The sequence below is a fragment of the Pinus tabuliformis genome, chromosome J (assembly GCF_031772625.1).
Source record: "Pinus tabuliformis cultivar Carrire ecotype Pingquan chromosome J, CPIR1, whole genome shotgun sequence".
Classification (NCBI taxonomy): domain Eukaryota; kingdom Viridiplantae; phylum Streptophyta; class Pinopsida; order Pinales; family Pinaceae; genus Pinus; species Pinus tabuliformis.
The window spans coordinates 882,226,716-882,251,844 of NC_142295.1; the positions used below are offsets into that span (position 1 = coordinate 882,226,716).

Here is a 25,129-nt window from a genome sequence, read left to right on the forward strand (position 1 = left end):
CAAGCATGAATTGTCAATAATCCAAGGGATCCAAAGTTCCCTAAACATGATGTTCTTACCCCTAGAGGAACAAGGTCAGCAAACCAACAGCTCTCAGATCAGTTCTCCACCTGAAAACACTCAAAAACAAGCAATCCTGAAATCAAAGCAGGTGCTCCACTAGGTTTCTGCGCTGAAACTCAGTTGCTCCATGGTGTACCTGCGTTGCAAAGCAAGTGGGACAAAGGCCACCTGCGCTGAGCGAGAAGGGACAAGTGGCACAGTGAGTCATTGCTTTGGAATCTTCCAAAAATGACACTTGGATCAGGGATTTCGCCTTGTGATGAGTCAGAGGCTCTGTTTCTCCAAGTGGAAGCAAAGTTCACCAAGTGGACTCAAGAACTGAAGATCAACTAAAGATTAACTGAAGAGAGAGAGGACACAAGGCAGCTACACATCAGTTGCAAGCTGACTCATCCTTTCTCAATTCATCTATATATTGAGCTCTCTCCTATGAGCTCAGGGGGGCTGGAATTTTATGCAAAGTAATGATATGCTGTTGGTTTCACTATTGAGTTATTGGGTGATTGTTTGAGAGAGGTGAAGAAGAGCAATTCTTTCTGCTGGGAGGTGTTGCTGGGTTGGAGCCTTCAATGGTTGTAATACTCTCAGAACCTTTATTTCTTCATTAATAAAAGCTATTGAGGTTCTTCTATGTGCTCTTGTTTCAATTATATATTGTGATGATTGCATGTTTGGTTTACACTAATCCATGAACCAGTTATGATTGCATGCCTCTTGTAGTTTCCTTCTTTGTTATTTTGCAGGATCTCATCGTAGCTGGGCGAGCAGAAGAACAAAGAGCTAGGAGCAAGCGGCCAAATAGAAGAGTTTGGATTCGACATTAAGCGCAAGGCAACGGTTAGTGCTTTCTCCATTCTCTTTTGCTTTCATAAATAAGTAAACCTTAAGTAGTTTGTTTTACAGTTGTTGCTAAGGAACTGTCACCCTTAGAGTGGGATAGGGTCATCCGAGTCGATTACTTTTCCCTACAACAATATAGCAAACCAAGATCTGAAATTTTACAAGAATTTTATCACAATTTCAACTCCACGTGATCAAAATTTCAGCTTATGAAGCCTTGTACAAAAAAAATTATAACAAAAATACCAAGATAACCTCTTTGAAGCAATGAAACCATAGAATCCAAAGCTTTGATACCAAATGTTATGCAATCAGCTCACAAAATAGAAGAAAATATATATCAACAACTTGAGAAATAGCCTCTTCGAGGGGGAAACCTCATTTACATTACATAAATGAACAATATTAGATGACACAAATGAAAATACCTCCTTGGTATATATAGGAGTCTAAGGGGTCACAATATAATCAGAGTCTACATAACAATAATGTAAGGGCACAACAATAACAATATGAGGGCTACATAGGAACAACAATAATAATAGGGTGATACATTAACAATAAAAATAAGGGGACTACACTAGTATTATAGGGACTTAACACAAATTTTATAGAGGTCTCTGAGCATTTAAACATCCAGAACTTTTCACATTGCATGACATTTAAATGTCACAAATAATCTAGATTTGGGTGTCTAATGGATGTCCTAGATCTAGATGATTTATGGATTTTCCAAATCTCGTATATACAAATTCAAGTGTTATGGATTTCCTAGACCCAAATATATTTGTATCCACATTTTTCACAAGCGCAACTTTTCTAATTTTTATAGATATGTTGCATCTTGTATTTTCCATATCCCTCATATTTGCACATACAAACAAAACATTAATTTGGGCCCCATGTTCCATACTTTTTGTAGTGTCATATACAAACGATTATGGGTGAAAAAGCAATATAAATACCTCAAAATGATTTCACAAAATGCATGTGGAATAATAAGCCCATAGATCAATTGTCCAAAATTATTGGAAGGGTGAAATAATTTGTCGACGAGTGTTAACTTTCGTGAGTCATATCTTGAGTTTTAGATGGCCAAATTGAGCAAGAAATGGCTCATTAGAAATTTGGGAATGTGGATACCATTTTGGGAAAATTATTCTTGCTAGATATATAGTAAAAATTCTTCAAAAAATATTCCTAACAAAAGACCCATAACTTTTCTAAGAAAATAAAAAGATCTACAAGATTACACAGAAAGGGGGGAGGAGGAGTAGGAGGAAATGGTTGAACATAATAGCTCAAATTTATTACTTAAATAATGTGATTATATAAGTTTATTTCCAAATTCATTTTACGTAAAAATAAATCATTTGATTTGATTTATTAATAATATAATTTAAATTTTTAATAATTTCATATTTTGTAAATAATGTAAGTATTTAGAATAAGTTTATAATTCAAAGACTATGGACAAAATAAAATAATAAATATTTATTGTTGATATTAGGATTTTATTAATAATTTAAGATTATAAGACTAAACATTTTGTTAATGTATAATTTCTATTTTAATGGTTTTTCAATTATTTTAGGAAAATGCAAAATTCTAAAAACTAGGGGAATAAATGAATTAATGTATATCTTTATCAAAACTCTTCATACTATTTTTCTTCCGTGAATATATTTTAATAATGATAACAAATAAAAAACATAAAATGTTGTTAATGAAATTTGTTTTGTTCAAGAGACAAGCAACAAATAAAAGAACGTATACGAGATCTAAAATGAGATAGCCACATGTATAACAAATTAAAATTTATTATGCAATGGAAGATCCTGAATTGAAAAATAATAAACTTATAACACCACAATTGTTAAGAATATTGTGTGATTTTCAAAATTATTTTTGTAAACTCAAAATGTGAGTTGGAAAACCAAAGTGGTTGTAACAGAAGAAGAAATATGAAAAATTGAATTAGGAGGAAGGATTATAAGAGGAGACCGATTTTAGGATAATGAGGGATTGTAAAATCCATGGCTTTTACTCGTATATTATAATCATATGAAACAAAATATTGAAGACTTGAGAGCTAGCAAAATATAGAATTGTAATTTGTATATTGTTATCAAGGTCAATATGAGATTTGAAGGCTAAAAGCGTTTTCTTGTACTAATACTGGAGAATTTATTCTAAAGGATGAATACAGGGAAGAGTTCATTCATGCTCTATTCAAGCAACTGTGCATTATTGTTGATTGTGTTCTATGTATGTTCTTACAATTTGTCATTTATGTCAATTATTTTATGTAGAGAATTAACATGAATAGATTATGGATTTTATTGCAAGGACATGTTCAATATAATATCTATCCATATTACTTCATATGTAAGAGAATGAATATGTTAAATTGATTTATGTTGAGAGTCATGAATTCTTTATTGCTTTCAGTAGTTACTTAATAATTGCAATCAACTCTTTATCACTATTAGAATAGGATTGCATTTTTATAATATATTACAACTGCAATGAAGACTAGCAAAAAGATTAAATGAGAAAGTATTATTTCAAGGAGCACTCTATTTAGTGGAGAACAGGTCCACATATCGGTGGAAATTGCTACCCCGAAGAGAGTAGTTTTAAACGGGACCTACCATCAAGTGATTCTCCCTTATTGGTGGAGGATTGTTTCTTACTCTAAACACATTCCATGTTGGCTTAGGAGGGGAGCCAAGTCCTACCTTCCATAGAGGATTTAGCATTGATGCTTGGGAAGACTTAATAGTTATCCAAAACTACAATAAAATGGTAGCATGACCTTTAGAAAATTAGGTTGAATGGAAGTAAAACAAGTGGCATTCCAAGGATAAAGTACAGGAAAATTTTGTTCATGTTTTTTAGTAAATATTTTGGGGACCAAAATTCTCCCTCAATGCGAAGGTATGATCTAGATTGGATCATTATATTATTTTTCATCTATCTCAATGCTTTAGGATAGAAAAAAATGGAAGAATCAACTTCCATAGTCATTTTAACAATGAGTCCTAGTGTGGAGAATTGGGGTTTGAAACCTTCCAGATCCATCTTGAGGCATCATATGAAATTTTTGGGGTTAGAAATTTCCTTCTTTAGCATGGGACTCTAAGATATTGATATATCTATCATGTTAATTGGAGTCCATCTACAAAAGTTGTTCCTCCTGCAAGTTGATCTACCATGTTAACCACCATGGTATGAGAGAATGCCACGTCAACCCCCGTTACTCATGAAATGGGCCTATCCATATTTGCAATTCCAAGACTCTAGAATGTTCTAAATTGTAACTCTAGTTGACAATTGATTACCCCTAGTTGGTTATTGAGTTATGTTACATATTAGGCTACTAGGAGTATCGGTTCCATTTTATGCTATTGTATTTTGTTTCATAGTTTAGTAGAGCCACTAGGAGTGTGAAGTTAATGAGTAGAGTGGATAGGGTTAAGGTTTTGTAGTAGCTTTATATGCCATAGGTATAATATAACTCCATAGGGAGTATCTCTTCCTTTGTACTTGCATATTTCCATAACAAAGAAAGAGAGTAGAGCAACCTCACCTTCTAGGTGGGGTTTCCCCCATAAGGGTTTCTTAGGCTAAAACATGTGCCTACTGTGAATGGTGTATATTCATTTATGTTCTCTATTTCTCGCATTTCAATTTTTTCATTCATTTAAACATAAAAATAGTGATTTATAATCTGAGACCTGGAGGAAATTAACCGTAACAATAAACATTTCAATATTTGATTAGATTTGTTGTGACAAACTATTCCTATGGAATATCCATGGAATTTAATTGATCATGCTTGAAGAAAGTGGTTGATGCCAATTGCAAAGTTCAAACCATCCCAATTTGGACAAGGTGGGTTCCAATTAGTTCCACCCTATGATTGCTTTTGGAAAAATGTGAGCATCATCTTCACCCACATACTATCTAGTAAAATATAATCTAATGAAAGGGTGCATAGCATAAAGATGCAACATGATAATCAATAGAGGTCCTCCACCAATTTCCTCATCTCTAACCTTGAGGAGAATACTACTTTGTAAGGAGCACATGCTAGGTTCCCACCCTATCTTCAATAGTTCACTAATGTATTTGGGATATATTCATTAAATCAATCCCACAATCTAGTAAATTGCGAAAATGCTTAAATGTAAAAGACCTCATAAAATAATATTTGCTAGTTAGTGGTTGAGGAATCACTTATGGAGGTCCACTAAGTAGTTACGTTTTTGGTCAATTAGGAACTACATATAGTAACAGAATTTATGTAAAGAGTTTCCAAGTGAATAGTATTGTATTTGGAGCTCTACTCAACTGGAGATTGCTCACATTACTCTTCATTCAATAGGGGAATTTTGAGATCTAAAATGAGCCTCCCAAGGAAATTATAAAATAATAGTGGAAATAATAAAATAAGATTAGATGACATCACCAAATTTTAGAGGGAAAAAAGGAAAAACTATTTTTTCAACTCGTATTTTCAACTTATCTCCCTATGGGTTTACTCAAATTTTGAGCGGCAATACTCGTTGGATGCAGAATTTGATTCCTCTTCTAAGAAGTACCCATGTTGCATACTTTCGATGGATCCTTCTACACAAAAAATGAGAAATACATGAAAAACGTGATTACAATCACGTTTTTCATTTATTTCTCATTTTTCATGTGGCAAGGTCTATTGAAAGTATGCAACATGGGTACTCCTTGGATGAGGAACGAAATTTTGCATCCAACGAGTACTCCTGCTCAAAATTTGAGTAAAACCTTAGGGAGATAAGTTTAAAATACGAGTTGAAAAAATAGTTTTATTATTTTTTAATCTTTTACTTTTTTTACTCCAAAAATGGTGAATCATCCCCCATGTTGGCATCATCATCTTGAATCCTATTGGTTCTTATAAATTTTATTTTGGTTGTACATTTTTCTTAGGATGCCCATTTTAGACCTCAAAATTCCCCTAATGCTAAACATGACAGATTTACTTATTGATGTAACTTCTCAATACTGGTTTTATATATTTGCTTTTTGCACTATAAATTTGTCTATTTTTACTCTGAGTATTTTGTTTCGGCTAAGAAATACTACATACAAGCATTAATGTGGCATTGCTTTTAATACCCATATTTGGATTTTCAAGCAACAATTTACATTTTTATACACACCATCAAGATCTCATTAGGATCTCATTTTATTAGTTGTTTTAGTATTTTCTCTTACATGCATTAGGATCTCCCAACTATCATAACTTTGCAATGAAATGATCCATACTATAGAATTGACTAAAATTCCATCAATTACAAAGCAACGATCTCCCATTTCAAGGTCAATAGTTCCATAAAATACACATCATAACTAAATTATGCATTCATGAAAGGTCCAAGAATGAAAAGGATCTTAAAATTAAGATAACTCATGCTACATGTTGAAGTGTCAAATCTACATTATCTCCTTCCTTGAATAGTTCACAAGGACTCCCTATTCACATGTTTTAATGATTAAGCAGGAATTTGCAATTCCCCTCTTTTATGGTATTGTGCAATTGTCCTTGGAAATACTTGAAATTTTGAAATGACAATTTAGGTTCTCAAACTATTAGTACACAAGGATCATAAACTTGATAAAAGGAATTCTTTATACAACAAATGGATCATGCATTTCTAGCCCTTGGCATGCATTTCATAAGGATTTATTAGATTTATCTAAAAACGGTATTGCAAAAACTAAAAATATAATTATTAATGTATTTATGTTTTCCTAAGTCACACTATATATTTAATTATAATCTACATAATACTAAAGTTCACAAACACTCTATACACATACCAAACTGGATTTAATCATCAAAACAATGAATTTTAACAATATGAAAAGAAATATAAACTGCAAAAAGAAAAATATGAAAAATAAGAGTATTTGACACATAGAAGGCAACATTCACGAGCCTTTTCATGTGGGTAACCCTACAATGAGTAAAGCTTCAATATTACAATAAGAATACTTAACAAAACATTAAATAGCCTTCTACATGTATAATTTTTTTCTCACTGGCAAAATCATAAGTACTTATGGTCCAATTATTAATGAATACCAACCAATTGGTAGGTGTTATTTAATAAAAATGACCCTTTTATATTGAATAATCATGCACCAACTACCTAACATACCTTGTTCAATAAAGATGCCCCATACACCAATTAACTAATTAGGAATTTAGGGAGAGGTACTAACATGCCCTTTTGCTTCAAAAGCAATTTTGTCTTTATGGTTAGAGGGCTAGAACTAGTGGTAAAATTGTTGTTTTTTTCCAAAATAATAACATCATGATGTATATCCTTCCATTCTATGAAGACTTCCCTATTGGTGCATTATGTAGTCAGAAATCTCTTATGGCTAGTACTACCTTTGTTGAAACTAAATTGAGCCTCCTTCATCAAGTTCAAGAAGACTGATCTAGATTTGGAAATTCATACCTAATAACTTCCTCACATGACACTTGAAACACTAGATAGGAAATGTGTAGACAATTTGTCCAATGTGTATGCAACTTATCCAATGCACTGAAGGATTTGATAGGGTCCATAGCACATAGTCCTTTCCTTTGAGATATGTTTATTTGTAGCATTGAAGATGAAGAAACACATGTTCTCCTTCTTCAAAAGAGAACTTAGAGCAATGCTAATATGTTTGTTGCTTCATTCTATTTTGACCTAGGATGGAATTGGTTAAAGTGTATTGAGACCACCCCCTATGTTGTTTAGTGTGCAATCCACTTCCTACACCTTGCAAATGTGTGGTAAATACAAATACACTAAGGAAATCTTTTGGCCATTTGGTAGAATCATGATAATTTGGCATTGTACCATCATTTGGCAAGTGGTAGTCGTTCAACCCATTAATGTTATTAATCTGATGCAAAACATCATGAATAAGTTTCCAAGGACTTGTGGAACACCATTTCGTCATCTATTTGGAGATGAAACTTGTCCTCCTTTTAAAGTGTCTACCTTATAATTTAAACAAATTCTACTAATATTTGCTAGAGAAGGCAGCATCACAATATGTCACAATATAATCAAGAATGACATATAATTTAAAAGTATAATCCATGTAGTCTTGTACAACTATGAATAACATAGATAGGCGTTGTAAGGCACATAAGTAAGTATATTTGGAAAGATGATTTATTAACACAATGATGACAAATTTGTCAATGACCTTGGGAAGGCCAATTATAAAATCAATGTAAATGTCAACTCCAATAGTGGCAAGGATTGATAGCAAATACAATGCCCTAAGGATCTCATTGTTTCACGCTTGTTTCTATGACATGTATCACTTTCAACTACACAGGTATGGAAGTTATTTTTCATGCCTTCCCAAAAGGAGAACTTAGCTACTTCATATGTTTTTTGAAATCCCAAGTGACCTGCAATAGGAGATGATTGCAATTGACCAATAACAAGATACAATCGCAATTATGCTAACACAGTCTTTTAAAGCAAATTTATATACCAAAAATATTCACAAGGTGCCATGCTACAAAGTATAGCATGTAACAAGATAGGGGTCCTCGTTCTTGTAGAAATTTTGGATAATATGACACATATTCACAGAGATTATCCTGATCATACAATTATAAGCGGAACATGTATAATACATAATCTCCTCTACGTTGATCATCAATTTACAGAAGCAGAAACATTCACAGGCACACATAGAAGCATCAATCAAACTCATTAACACAGTATGTATCCCGGGGAAAGCATCTCGCTAAAAACCCCAACTATCTGTATATTATATTGATTGAATCATGTAACAATACACAGCATAATACTTCTCACAAGTATCTCCACCTGTTACGCACAATACAGCTAAGATCTGATCTCCAAATCTATTCCACTGATTGCCTGCCTCCACTGCTCAATACCTGCTCAAGAACTGATGAGAATAGCTTCCCAAACTCGTTTTTCACCTGCAAAATAGTCACTCACTCTCTGTGGACGTGAGAAAAGGCTAAAATGTGGACCAAATACGTGAGCAAACTCATTGGCATACTCAATCCCTTGATTGTGCAAGATCTGATGCACAACTATAGTCACAACTGATAGCAATCTGATTCTCTACCACTTGTCCCTGTTGAACTGAACATGCACTGACATGCAACTGAGTTAACTGATGTATTCATTAGTTGTATTATGAGTTAATAACTTGTGAATTAATTAATAACTAATTCACCCAACTCATCTCTAGTCTATTGATCAGTTAGACTAAATACAACCAGTTTAACAAAGCTAAACTGAACACAACTCCATCAACTGCACCTCCAGTCCACTAAACTCAACTCACTTGAGTTCTAACTGAAGTCCTGCATGCAAATATTAGTCATCCCATAGGTAACCAGGTATTTCCTTGTGGGATCTGCATGTACCACATCCGTAGCTCATTCTGAAGTGCTCCAAGAGAATAAGATCAAGTTTATAGTCCAAATATTATTATGAGACAATAATATTTGACTTTTCTATTTTTGACAGCCAGTCTAAAAATAGACTTTGATCACTCACACTGTGATCACTCACACTTTGATCAAAAATAGAAGTCCATCTATTTTTCCCAACTTGACCAATCATCCATAAACAGCAACCTGCAATCCATAGACATGATCCATATGTCTAAAAATAGACATAGTCTAAAAATAGACTTGCGCCAAAAATAGCCTGCGGGCCCACTTAGTGAAGGCGACTCTTTTCACTAAGCTCCATCATCTTGTTGCAATCTCAACAGGAATTTCTTGTTGCACACTTTTCAACAGTTCTTTATTGGATGAGTTGAACCACCTTGTCATTTAGTCAACCATTGTGGTACCACTTCAACCCAACCTAGTACTTATAAGAATAAGGCAAAATGGCAACCTTCCTATTTCCTAGGCAAGGCATTAACAACCACATTCTCCTTGTCCTTCTTGTACACGATCCCATTATGATATGTTAATAGTTTAGTGACCCATGTGTACTACTCTAATGACAACAGTCATTGTTCAAAAAAGTATTTAAATCTATGATGGTTCATCTTGATCTCAAAGCTAAGCCCAACCAATACATGGACTAAGGCATGACATACGCAAGTGCTAGAAGAGGTAGCTTGCAACCCAATCCTACACTGATTAAAAACTCATGACAATGGGCCCAACCAATTCTAAATGGGCAATGCCCATGTATCCTCCTACTAATGGTTAAGAAGTCCCCAACACAATGATGTTGATTCCCCTATCACTAGTTGGGTCCTAACCCAAGGATAATGACCAATACCCTCATGAAGCTACAATAATTAGTCATTAACAGTTTATAGTGAAGCTATTATCCTTTGTTGTCACCAAATGACTTTCAATTTCTAGCTCAAGACTCATGCTTGTGGATATTGCTTTAATAAATGGTTATTTCTATTAAACCTATGTACAAATGGTTCATATTAATAAAAAAAAATATCAAGATTAGTATGTAAATATTTTTTTTAATTTAAAAATATTTTGCATTTCAAATAAATTATGTATGTATTTTTTTCAATATTTTTCTTTTTATTTTAATTTGTCAAAAAAAATAAACAAAATAAAAATACACTTGCTAAAAAAATATTTAAAAAAAAATACTAAAAAATAATAAATTGAATTAAATAAATAAATAAACAAACAAAATAAAGAAACTTAACCGAGAAACAAAATTCATTTTTTGAACAAACATATGCAAAGGCATTTAGCACAACTTACCATATTAAGCTGTCACAAATTTAAACTAGTACCATGTTTCCATTCAATTCGAGGCACAATCAAATTTTGCATACTATTATTTTACATATCACTAGTTCTATTTACTCAAAACATTATTACAAATTGGAAATCCCACTGCAAAAAACTGTAAACCTTGATGTCTTCAAAGCCCCTAACACAGTTCTAACTATTGCTCTGATAAGAAAGATGCGAAAGAAATATGATAATCAGCAGCAGCAAACTCTGGAAGAATCTGATCAGACTACATATAACCAAACATTTTTGGAAGTTCAGATTACAATGTTCGTAGCGCAACCAAACTCCAAATCTTATGGGTTTGTGAATTACAAGTCGCGCCAAAATCAGAGGAAACGATTGATAAGCATTATAGTACATATTTACACCGTTATTAACAATATTATTATTATTATTTAAGGTCACAATTAAGCTAGACTTATGAGATCTTTTGTTTATAAGACAAGAAATTAGAGGAAATGTTAATAAAAATTATATTAAATCTTTACACAGTTATTAATATAACAATATTATTATTATTATTATTTAAGGTCCCGATCAAGCCAGACATTATATTGGTGTATAATGGTGTATAAGATATTTTTAATTTGACATTTAACTTCTAAATTTACAAAAAACATACATACTCTACTTCTTCTGCTTTTGAATCTTTAACCTCTTAAAACCATTAAATCCACTCAAACTGTTAACTAATATACCAATAAAATAAAATGACATAAAACTAACTAATTAATCTCCCACCACTAATCACAAATAGGCAAATAGGACTGCACAGTACATCAGTAAAGTGCCAGCGGGATAAAATACCCCTTAGAATGTTGATTTAGACTACTACAGATGGGTGCCTTCCATCACATTCTTGGGTTTCCTAGGGAAGGATGACTGTCAACAGTTACGATTGCTCGCAGTCGATGGACCTGAAGATAGTCTTGTCAGTTACTCAGAGTCAGTTACATTGAAAAGAAGAAGGAACTTAAGTTTATGGGGTAACTTTATATTTTTGTGATTCAACGTGCAGCAATCTGTAATGTAATGTGTGATTGTGTATTGTTTTACAAGGGTTTTTTGTGTTCTTAAAAATAATTTCACCATATATTTTTTTTTGCGAGAAACATTGAATAGTAATTATTCTCTTCACATAATTTGTTATGGAGTGGTCTCTCAGCACCCTGCAACACAATCGACTTAGTTGCTTTGCATATACTAACTGTAGTGCTCTTTAAAAGGATCACGAGTCACAACAACTTGAATATCGTTAAACCTAATACTAAGGTAGATAGATAGAACGATTTTTTTTAATGAAATTGCTTACTCAGTGATAGTAGCGATTCATCGTTCCCACTAGCTACGTTGAGTAAACAGAAAGAGCATGACCATCGTCAAAACCGGCATGCAGCTGGAAGTCAAAACTGAGCTCTTCTTAATGTTCATTGCCATTTTCTTGTGCTACAATTGACATGGTCTTGGATCTCTACCGTGCAGCTCCATTACCTTGTCATATTTATCATCACTTACCTAACGTTATAAATCAAGTAATAGGATATGTCCAAACAGGGACAATGTCCCGTATCTCAAGTGTTGGGCATGTGCTCTCACTGTGTTCTCCACGGTTTACAGCTTTTATAAAAATATTTTTTTTCATTTGAGGTTATTTTATTTAATCAATTTAAATCTATCTTAATTCTTAATCAGAGATTAAATTTCTTTTCATTTTAAAAAAAGTTTGTATTTCAAGAAATTTAATCTTTCTCTGAGTTTAGTAAATCTAGAGTTAAGATAGCTCTAAGCTGATTTAGTTATTAATTATAAATATAATTATTAATTTTATGTTTTTATTTTATTTTTACGAAGTTAAAATGTTAAAGATTACAGCATCTCTAGCATATTGGGATCAAATGTTTAAATAGGAGTCAAGTTTACATTTTATTTAATATTTTCCCCTCACTGCCCCTAATTTGATACTTGAGTTTGTTTACTTTCAAACTTCAAATATAAAGAAAAATTACAATAAGTGGTGGATCAGTTGAGGAGAAATATTGGGTAAAATGCAATATTATAATATTATATTTTACCCAATAAAACCTAGTAAAAAGTGGATGGAGGTAAACAAAAATATTAGATAAAATACAATAATTACATTTTTTCATAATATTTTCCCACGTCTGAACACATCCCGACATGAGTGTCATTTGCTATAGCTAATTATGTATCAAAATATAATATCAAACTAAGATAGATCTAGGCTAATTATTCCACAAAATGGATTTGCTATAGCTAATTATGTATCAAAATATAATATCAAACTAAGATAGATCTAGGCTAATTATTCCACAAAATGGATTCGACATCATTTGCCATAGCTAATTATGTATCAAAATATAATATCAAACTAAGATGGATCTAGGCTAATTATTCCACAAAAATACCATGGGACGATACCATGGATTTTTAAAATCATTGGTCTTTTTTTATTGTTATTTAATTTTTATAGAGTTATTTTTATTTTATTTTCACCCAGTTAAAATGTTTACATTCAATTAAAATGTTTACATTTGATTTTAAAATAATGTTATTTTTTTTTTAAGTAACCTTATACAAAACATCTCTCCCATATACATATATTAGCCGACACATCTATTTTAATTTTTTTTAATGTAATGTTATATGACAACATTTCCCTCATTTACTAGGCTGTAGAGCGCCTCTCGGCGCAACAAGTTCGAGGTGTGAAGCATTTTGGAGTGCAATTGAGGGTTATCGTGGAGTGTTAGAATGAAATCCAAGCGTTGAGCAAGTTGATTTGTCCATATGTACAACAGTCTATCATCTTCCTCATCCCATGGAAATCATGGCTTAATCATCAGGGACAGCTCAAAAAAGCCAAGGGATGTTTCTCCCACCCATTTATTTCATGGTCTGCTAGTGCTCCATTTGCTAGAAGGGGAGCTTCAATAACAACTTCAAATGTCGAAAAAGACATTATTTTGGCAAGACAGCAAGCTCAAGCAAAGGTTGTATGATTGAATTTGTATCATCATCATGTAAAATTGTAAATGTTTAGTTTCTAAATTCTAAAGGAATTTGAATATTTGTCTATATTTCATTTTTTGTGTATAATTCATATATGGCCTGGAGTATTGCCCTAAAAAAAATTTTGCTTGGCTAAGAGTTCTTCCTCAAACATAAGGAAACAAGTTAATGGCCCAAGACCCAAAGGCATCTGGCAAGGGTGAAAGTATGCTCCCTTACAAACCACCGGTAGATAATTACAGATGGCATGGTTTTCCTTGAATAACAGTGATGAGTCAACCTACATTTGTGGATAGCAACAAATGATGTTTGTCCTCATTGCTGGTTTGACAAGCATGTTATGGTAGATTTTCTCATTGTTTAAAAATATTATATAATGTTTTCATAACCCGCTTGCAAGATCATTGTGTCATGTAACTTAGGTTATAAATAATGATTATGACCTCAAAAGACCAATATTTACTGAGTTGGTTATTCACCCAATTTATAAGAAGCATTAATTAATAAAAAGATGAAATAAACATAATCTATCATTACCAATCTAATGTTAAGAAGGTCCAGACTAATGCTCACTGTGATGCATTTTTATGAGAAAAATAAAAAGTACAAAAAGGTACTCTTTGTTCACCCTGTTCACCCCAATTTATAAAAAACATTAATTAATAAAAAATATAATAAACAGAGTATCATTACTAATTTAATGTGAAGGCTAATGCTCTAAGGTCAAAACTAATGCTCACTGTGATGCAATTTTATGAAAACAATAAAAATAAAGAACAAATACTCTTCTGGTTAGAGTCAGAGATACATGACCATGAGAGAAAAGAACAATATTTTTTAAGACTAAATCATGGAATGCATCAATATAGATTTTTTTTTATGCATCATATTAAAGTATTTATCTATTTTTTTAACTAATCTATATTTAATGTCAGTGATTAACAATGATTATGAACCTTTTAACACCAGGACTCCTAACAACACTTAATTGAGTTTTACCACTCTATTACTCTATTCCTCCCTTAACATGAAATGATTATGACCCTTTTAACACAAGGACTCTAACAACACTTAATTGAGTTTTACCACCCTATTCCTCCCTTAACATGAAATTTTACTGTATTTTAGGCCCCAGCTTTTTTGACGAAAGAAACTTATTATTTACATACAAAGAATGTCATTGCAAAAGAGTACCGAATACATCACAGAATGCCTTTACAGCTATTAAACATCTTTGTCAGAGACAAACCTATAAACTAAACAATAAGACCTGAATTATGTTCTAAAAGTACATAGAGTCAATAACCAGGTAAGAAATTAGCATTAAATAAACCAAAAAAAGCATATCTTCAATTCCACTACCAGGAGAGCCTATGGGGGATCATGCTGACACGCACCAAAGGGATAGTGCTTTGCGCTCGTTAGGCTTAGATTTTCCTCCATGATCACATGGTTGTAATATTTGGCCACAAAGTTAGCCAGATATTCCAAATAGTTGTTAATTTTACTCCAAAAAGTTGTACCTTCTTGCTTGTCGTTATCATACACCTTCTAGAGAGCAACCAGTTTTTGCAATACTGCCACTGCTTGCATGTCAAATAGAATTTATCTGTCTCTATCTCTGAGTCTTTGCCCAGGCCCCAAATTCACAGAGCACTAAGTACAACTTCTCACTGATTACCTGGGAATGGTGATGTTGCTCTTCACAGAGCACTAAGTACAACTTCTCACTGATTACCTAGGAATGGTGATGTTGGGAGCAAGGAGCAAGAGCATCGAAGTGCTAATTCCTCAGAAATCTGGAAAGCTTCCCAGGAATGTATTTTATATAAGATATATTTTTTTATTTTAAAGCATATATCTTAGTAAAATTTGTGAATGCCAAATTAGTTAAAAATATATAAAGACATTTTTATGCTAGCTCTAGACAAATACTACATTTTTAACAGGCTAAAATTGTAGATTAATGATCAGAAGATCAACCATTCAGTATGCAAATAACATCAATTATCTAGCTGCAAGGACATTAACCATAACATCAAATTTAAACGTACATTTGTCATCAATATCTAATAGATAATACCAACTATGAAATCCCCACCGTGGGTGGATAGGATAGGTATTAAATTTAGAGCTATCAGCTACTTCGAAGAAAAAAGTCAAAGTTCATTGTGTGCCATAAATGGTGAAAACATTTATCCGATAAATTAAACTTTTAAAAAGTTTAATATGATTTTTTTAGTACTATTAAGGTAAAACTTGTTCCAATTTTCACCATGACGTCACAATGCCTCTTTGACAAGTATTTACATTTACCTGTATAAAGCCAATGCCGACCTTTCCCAAAGATTAAAAAGACAAACAGGTACCAAAAGAAAGAAAACTCTTATCATAACCTAAACTTCACTGAAGCTTGTGTATGTAAGACATTAGAATTTCCACTCGCAAATGGATATTACTAGTCTAGATATATCTTAATTCCAGATCTACCAAGTGTTGAGAGGGATCAAATCTCTTTTCACGCTAAAAGAGATTTTCATCTCAAGAGATTTGATCCCCTTCGCCGCTTCATAGATCTAGAGTTAAGATGGAGCTAGACTGGTTTAATTTCCCTTTTTACATAGGCTATATTCCACATGAATATCATGGGTTCTTAGAAAACCTGGAGCTCAAAAACCACCGACACTAATTTATAAAAATTAATAAAAATAATAATTTAGTTTTATTTTTATTTTTTATTTTATTTTGACCGAGTTAAAATGTTTACAGCACATTACATAGCAACATATCTACCATACTGGGCTGGAGAGCAGCTCTCAATGCAATTATATGGTGAATTTCACATCGCCCAGCAATGAAAGAAGAAATTTCAAAACAGATAAAATAACAAATGGCACCACTGAAAACAACGTGCTTACTAAACCTTGTGTCTCCGAGCACATTATTAGTATTCTGGACTTCCTTAACTCAATATTAACTAAGCACAACTCAACAACAAAATGCACATTAAGATAGATATCCATTCTCCACAAGTATTTACATAGAGGCCATAGAGAGATTGGCCAGAGTTGAACCTTGGTTAGCATTCAAATTCATGAATGTTACATAATAAAATCATCCCTGCAATTTTGCGTGTTTATTTCCTCAAGATTTTACACATTGTACCAAAAGAGAGTGTTGATTTAGAATAGAAGTAAGTCCACAACAGGCATTTAGATGAGAAGCATTCCAGTGATCTTGATAGACCATACGAGGCCATTAGATCAGATAAAGCATAGACGAACTGTCAAGCAATAGAATATCGCCTTCCCAATACGACATAAATGAATAGAATAATCTCAGTGCAATGCTGCAAATTCCACCAAGTGAGAATATTGTTCATCTACAAATGATTGAACCTTCAGCTTTGGAACTTGATCATTTTTAGGCCTCGCAGGAAGCGGAGAAGAATATTTTATTCCAATCACTGTTGCCAGACCTGGAAAAACCACAATATGAAAGTTTTAAAGATAATATACATTGAACTTGGACCATCTTCGAATCAATGATAGTAAACTCAATATAAAGATGTGACGGAGGACTGTAACAGATACTACTACATGACTGATAAGTTATTTTTCGTACGGGAACCAAAAACAGATACTTTCAGTGGTCCAATCAAACCTCTGGCTCATGAGACCAAAACTAGGACTACTGTACTTTCCAAAACTCCTACATCTAGTTGAGGTATTTCCCACAATCAGTTGATTCTTGCAAAATACATAGTCGCATCACAAGATCTGCTAAGTAGGGCAAGTTCATAATGTGCTCCATAGCAACAACAATTTAAAGAAGAGTAGGCATTTTAAGTTGCAGAAAATTCCGTGAATCTCTCAAATTTTAAATATAATCACAGAGCAATTTTTACAACATAAATAACTTGTGAATTCGTGAAACATATTTAAAAATATGATATAAAATGTTTTGGTTAAATTTTCAATCTCTCTCAATATATGATACTTGCTTAACGACCGCCATAAATGCTTCCCAAAGGCAATTTCCCATAATCATCACTTCCCCCAAAAACAAAGAATTCATTATACCTACATGACATATAATGCATAGACACACTCTTAAAATGACTATTTATGAGAGAACCAGATCGAAGACTCCAGCACGCCTCATATGATGCAGGATATTATTAACTGATAACTGAAGAACCGCATCCATTAAACTACTTTCTACGCACTTATTCTGTGAAGAATTTCTATATACTGAATATGTACCAGCCATAACAATGTGCTCTTGAACATGAGCTTGTATTATTTGAGCCTTGGAACTAGATATGACATTCATGAATTAGCATTTGTGTTACACACTGGCCTATGTGTCCACAAAGTTATCAGAACCTGCCGGTCAGACCAATTCTGGGGGATTTCCAAGCAGAACCAGTCATTCCAAACCATTAAAACCAGATCCATACAGCACCATGGGAGTTGCTGCCATGCTGCCACTTAAGAAAAAAATTTATTTAAAAATAGAAACCTAAACCCTAAACCTAAATTGAAACACCTCCCCTTTCTATTTGGCATATCAGTCTTTTTGCTCGTCTGGAGTTCTTCAACTGATATAAATGTTGAATCAGAGAGGATTTTGGGCTGATTTGATGGCTGAATTGGAGAATATTGTGGACAATTATCGAACTGTCTTTTAATATTTTGGAGCTGGTATTCTGATGTTTTTTGGAGCTACTGTTTTGCCAATCAGCAGTTCATATTTGAAGTCTTCATTTGAAGAGTTTGTGAAGCTCTGTAAAAGCTTAAATCTATTACTATAACCCTACTTTTTTTCAATAACATTGCTGTTTTTTTCCTAGAAATTAAGAAATCAAGAAATCATATGGTTCTATTTGTTGATTTATTTTTGTGGGGAAAAATTTTGTACGACTCTTAAAGAGAAGGATCTGGCATGGGAACATTGCCCATTGGTTGGGAGAAAAAAAAAATGCAACCACTGTCGAAAGGAAATCAGTGGTGAGGTGTATCAACAGGTTGAAACAATGCTTTGCACATGCACAAGGAAATATAAAACTGCAAAGAAGCCTACAATGGACAAGGTTATCTTGATGCCTTCCAAGCAAACAAAGCTATGACGAGGAGTTTTTAGATGATCAAATTGTAGAGAACAGTAGATATTAGTTAATAGCATGCTTTAATTTGGACTCTATAGGCTATATAGAGACTCATTTTTCAAATAGTTTTCTGGATCCATCGCATTCATGTTAGTTTAATGATCCATGTTTCGAAACCAGAATATTTAGAGACTCGTTGTTTATGTATTTTCACTCACATATGAATTGCCCTCTATACTATTTTGGTCATGCGCACCCTAAATATGTGTCTATATACATGAGAAAACTTTGCATATTTGTGTCCCATTGTTTGAATTCACATGAATGTACATGAATATATTTTTAAATCAAAATTTGAATATTTTGTGTATTCTTTTGTCAACTCGTTGCTTCCAATTTTTTATCCGATCCTCATTTAGATCTACTTTTTGGGGTCAATCAGGTTAGAAATTGGTCCAATTCTAATAACTTTGTTCCTGCATGCTGTAATCATTAATCTATAATGCTTGGCAAATACTTTTTTATTGATTTTCCCAAAAAAAATACTTGCGAATAGAGAGAATCATTAAAACCCCAGGGATTAGCTCAACAGCTTGAATCATCCAAGACATGTTGTCGATGGGTAGCCCATAGGCCATACATTCAAATCCAATCAAGTTCCCCAAGGTTACAGCTACTAGTATGGCTGACACTTGAGCTGCCCACCCAAATATTCAAAGGGGGGTGGATTTTGAGAGGTTTTCTTTGTAAAAAGAAAAAAGATGGAATCCTTAAATTGTTAATCAAATGGCAGCATTTTCACTTATATATAGCACCTTGTTCACCCTGCTGCCAAACATAAAAAGCAATTTTCAACATTCTTCAACATTTATATATAGAGCATAGTTCACCTTGTCATCATTTCACATATTTATAGCTCCCATGACTAGAAAAGCATTTTTCAACATTCTTCAACATTTATATTAAAGCAAGGTTTATCTTACAAATATAGCATCAAACTATACCTATCACATTAGGTTTCAATTGATAGCTTTTATAGTAACATATTTTACTTTATCATAATTGCTTTGGTATTTTAAAGATATCCATTGTATGGCTTTAAAGATAATTTTGAAAAGTAATACATCTGCAAGGAATTTTGAGGTTCATAATTTTGCAATGTTGCACAGCCTTTGGGGACGGGGGGACAAGTTTCTGGTACGGCTAGAGCACACCCCCAAATTTTCCAGGAGACAGCAATAATATATTATTATTATTATTTTAAATTCACCAAATTCACCATGTGCATAAAGATAATAATAAATTTATCATTGCAATAAAATCATAAACATTGAACTAGCTAAGAAATCCAAAATTCATATTAATAATTACAAAACCAAAGACATAATGTCAAAACTAAAGTTCAAGTCAAAGTTTTTAGTTGAAGGATGATGAGTTAAGAGCAATGTTGAGCAAGTGAATTATTCCCCTTGTTTGACACATCGTAGTTAGTTGAGGGTATACATCTATATGATGGTCCAAATGTCCTAGAGCTAAAACACTAATTTTTCCTAGTTTGACCTTTCAAAGACCTAATTTGTCTTGCCATAAATTTCAAATCAAAAACCTTGGTTGAATTACTAGAGCTAGTTGTCCTGCTTGCTATTTTTGGTCAAATCCACAAGCAAATTCAGTTTTACTATTCTTGGTTGACATACTTGCATGTAAACTAATTCATAATCCTGTGAAAGCAAAAAGGGCCTTTCTTACAATCACTGCTACTAATACAGCCAAGTTAAACAAATTAACCTTCCTTGGCATAGTTAGCAAAGTTGCAAAATGTGTTAGAGCCTTAAATATAGTGTGGTTTCTTTACATCAGTCTGACATGTAAATCAGTCTTGAATCCTGGTTTATTATTCTTGGACAAACTAAGTGCAAAGAACAGTTTTGGAAACATCGGTCTTAAGAGGAAATGCACTGAAATGAGTCATTGCTGGAAGCCTTTACTTCACACAAGAGGTTGTATTCAAAAATAAACATCCATAAACCTTCACTGTTCGAGGGAAAAAAATATGTGACTGCTAGGACAGCACACAGCAAAGAAGCAACCAAATAATTCCTTGCAAACAGTGCTAAACACAGTTCAGCAACTTTCCTGTAGGATAGTGTTGAATTTCCGCGATCTTGGGTCTAGGTTAGAATCTTAGAATCTCTGACACTACCAAACCAAGAATCCCAACAAGAACTACTTTGCACAGCGGAAAATATAAAGCAGTAAATCACATATGCACAAGTATACACAATTTTTAACAAATAATGTACAACCCAATCTTCGTTATATTAAACTAATCTGAATAATACTACAGTCTATGGTATACAAAATACAATGACAATCTTCGCTGCAGCTTCTATGATGTATCTCGTCCTGCCGGTCCTTCGCTTCCGTACTGCTACACTGCTGCAAGTCACTTCTGCTGCATGTACACAGGTTGATCCAATCTGCTGTCTAGGCTGTCCAATACCTGAGCTCCTATCCACCAATCTAGCAGTCACTTTTTTCCATCAAAGCACTGCACTTTAGGCACCAAACTTCACCCAACCTTCAGCTCTCTTCGTCACTTCAAGATTGCTTGTCTAGAACTACTTTGGGTAGCTAACACACTGCCATCCACCAGATCAATGGCACCCAATCCACTCACTGTGAAATCTGCTCCTAGTTGGGGTTTCTTCACTCCCAAGACAACCCCAACAAATGTCTCCCACAGGCTACTTGTCAAACTGATCCAAGTTGATCCTCACTGCAGAATCTGTCACCTGGTTAGGGCATCTAACCATCAAATCTGCCCCTCCTCTTTGACTTCCACAGGCTACACTGTCCAAGCACTAGGACAGCCTTCCATCTAGCAACAATTCAACATAGAAACTGTCAGTATACCTGTACCTTTGGGCTGGTGCAATTGTTGTTGTATAGCGTTCTGGTTAGGGCATTATTGCAGACCCTATCAGCCCTCACAAAATCATATAACAGTCCCTTTATTTGCTGCGGATTCCCCTCCTCTTTAAGCCCATGACCTACGCTGCCTGTTCCTTTGTTCCAGCACCCTGGAATAGGCCTTACGACCCTCCTAAATTGCCCAGAACAGGCTTGTGGTGGCTCTAATGTGACCAAAGGGCCTGCAGCTCACCCAAACAGGGATATACCACCCTCAAAACCAGCACCAAAGCTGCCCAGAAATGCTCGGAATCCTCTGCTGCTCCTCGGCCCACATAAGAGATCTCCAAACTGATCCTTATGCTCTTCGGCCTCCTCTTCTTCAGCTGCAGCTTCCACAGGTGTTCTTTTCACTATGAATGTTGCACTTGGATGAGGAAAAGGACTCACATGTTTAATTTATACCCTACACATGTGGCCCCAACAAATACATGCCAATTGTCAACAAATCTTCTTTAAACCAAGCCGACTTGCACAAATCATGACAGCGACATTCAAAAATTCATATCTCCATTTCTACAACTCAGAATTGGATGATTTTTGTTGCGTAGGATACGTCTTGACGAGAGCTATCATCCTCATCCATCACATGTCAAAATGTGCCCATGGTTTTGTCCCAAATCACAATGGGTGCAAAACCCCAACCTCGGGTTCCAATCCCACAAGTGACTCTTGTGGCGCTTTGCCCTCCAAACCCCGAACCCTAGGGCTTGGAGTACCTCCCAAGCTACTAAAAAATCAACACTCCCTCTTAGCCGTTGATTTGGGGTAGCATTGGATGTGCTCTAGCCACGAAATTTGGTGGAGAGGTTGGGGCACAGAAGAGTAAAATATTAATGTGTATTAATATGAACCTGTGTTAGAATGGTCCAAAAGACATGGATCAAACCAGATCTAATCTTAGCCGTTAATTAGGGACTTAATCTCAGCCGTTGAAATGTCAACAGAAAAAGTATAAGAGGAAGCTTGAGGGGCACTTGGAGAACACACTGAGGGAGACCAGTCAGTTCAATTTCTGGAGCGGGCTTTGCTGAGAAATTGATCCAATGGTCTGGAGAGCAATCAGGAGGCAGCAAGTACGGAACAGAGAGACGGGAGATCAGCGCAGAAGAGGCAAACGCAAAGACAAAGTAAGCCACGCAAAGGCAGCAGAGACTGCGCAGAGCCAAAAGGGCTTGTGTCATCCACGCAAAAGCTGCAGGAGTGACGCAGAAGCCCAAAGAGGCTGCGCAGAGCCTCAGTAGGCTGACGTAAAGGGTTTCAAGTTGTAGCAGAGGTCAATAGGGCCTACACTGGGTTTAGAAAAGTACTGGAAGTTTGTCTGTCTGTGGGTAAGCCAGTTTGGCACCCTATTGTACAAGAAAATTGCTGAATAATAAAATCCTCCCTTGCTGCACTGGTTTTCCCACATTAGGTTTTTCCAGGGACATTATTCCAAAATAACTGTGTCAATGTGTGCATATGTTTGTTTCTGTATTACGGTGTGATATCTACAGCAGTATTTATTTTAATGTTTGTTGAAGTAATTTCATGAATAACTTATGATGAAATAAGTAGCAAAAGAAAATCAGTGGCTACAGTGATAGAATTTTCACATGGTATCGAAGCAAGTAATCAAAAACAGAAAGGGAAAATCAATTATGAGTCGAGACCACAATGCAGAGGCATCCACCTCAAGGGACTCATGCAAATTTTCAGAAGATTGCACAAGAGAGAGAGATTTCGATTTCTCTATGTTGGCTTCCAAGTTAGAAGAAGAAGTGGCGTGCATGACTAGTGCTACATCATCAGAAGTATGGTATATAGACAGTGGAGCCTCGTGGCATATGACGGGAATCAGGGAGTGTTTCTCAGAATATCGAGAAGAGAAGATGAACTTTCAGATCACCATGGGGAACAAGGCAAAGTGTACTCCAGTAGGAAAGGGTACCATAGTTTTTCAGACAGAATCGAGAGAGCAGTTCTGTGCCACAAATGTGTTGGATGTGCCAAGATTGGGGATGAACTTACTGTCCGTGTCACAACTACAAGGCAAGGGCTATGACGTCTACTTCATCAAGGAAAAGGTATACGTTAAACACCCGAGCTGGAAAAAGAAAGTGCAAATCGGGATCAAAAGTAATCGGTTATACAGATTACAACTAGAATCTCCAATGGCACTAATAGGCAGTCATGGGGACAAAGACTTGAACAAACTATGGCACAAAAGGATGGGTCACTTGCACCATGGAGCTCTGAGAATTCCTACGGGCACTGTAACAGGAGTTCTGAATCTGAGTACGGAACGAGATGATGTATGCAGGGGATGCGCTCTAGGAAAGCATGCCAAGGCAGCATTTCCTAGGAGCAACCACAGGGCCAAGAGTGTACTAGGATTGATACACTCAGATATTTGCGGACCTATGTCTGTCAAAGCCCTCAGCGGTGCCAAGTATTTCCTTGCCTTCATTGATGACCACTTGAGGAAAACTCGGATCTATTTTCTGAAAACCAAGGATGAGGTTTTCTGTCGATTCAAGGAGTTCAAGGCTCTAGTGGAGAATCTGACAGGTAAGAAAATAAAAGTCTTGCACTCAGATAATGGTGGAGAATATGTCGATAAGGACTTCATTGATTATTGCACTAAGGAGGGCATCAGAAGAGAGTGCACAGCTCCCTACAATCCGGAGCAGAATGGGGTGGAAAAAAGGAAAAACAAGACTATTGTAGAAGCAGCTAGGGCCATGCTATATGATCAGAATATGCCAAAATTGATGTGGGCAGAAGCATGCAACACAGTTGTCTACGTTCAGAACAGGACTCCTCATCGAGCATTGGGCAAGATTACCCCAGAGAAAGTCTTCACTCGGAAGACACCAGAAGTCAGTGATTTAAGGATATTTGGGAGTTTGGCATATTGTCGCATACCCGAAGAAAAGAGGAAGAAGCTGGATTAGACTACAGAAAAGGGGTATCTGGCAGGATATAGCAAGCACGCTAAGGCATACAGGATCTATTTTCAAGGGAACAGGAAGGTAGTAGTACGACAAAATGTAAAGTTCATAGAGGACAAAGCTTTCAGAAGATCTCGCAAATGCCTTCCAAGGAGCGGTTGAAAGAGGATCCGTCGGTCATGCCTCTTCAACCAAGAAAAGTGAATAATCCTTCCTCAGATCAAGAAGATACTCAGGATGAGGAAGAGGATCAAACAAAAGCACCTATTGGTAGAGGAATAACCAGCAGGGAACTTCTTCAGATTCTATGTGATGCAGAGAACTTCATCGGAGAGCCAAGGA

The 25,129-nt window shown here is 34.8% G+C and overlaps 1 protein-coding gene across 3 annotated transcripts in view; it reads right to left on the reverse strand.

Moving 5' to 3' along the window:
* Positions 1-16,759: 16,759 nt before the first annotated feature.
* The window catches only part of LOC149229489 (uncharacterized), an 81,149-nt gene continuing 72,779 nt past the window's right edge, over positions 16,760-25,129 (reverse strand). For all 3 annotated transcript variants that reach the window (XM_089378668.1, XM_089378669.1, XM_089378667.1), the window contains one exon: positions 16,760-17,249. In XM_089378668.1, coding sequence (XP_089234794.1) covers positions 17,110-17,249 — 140 coding nt within the window. In that variant the 3' untranslated portion in view covers positions 16,760-17,109. The remainder of the gene's footprint in view (positions 17,250-25,129) is intronic.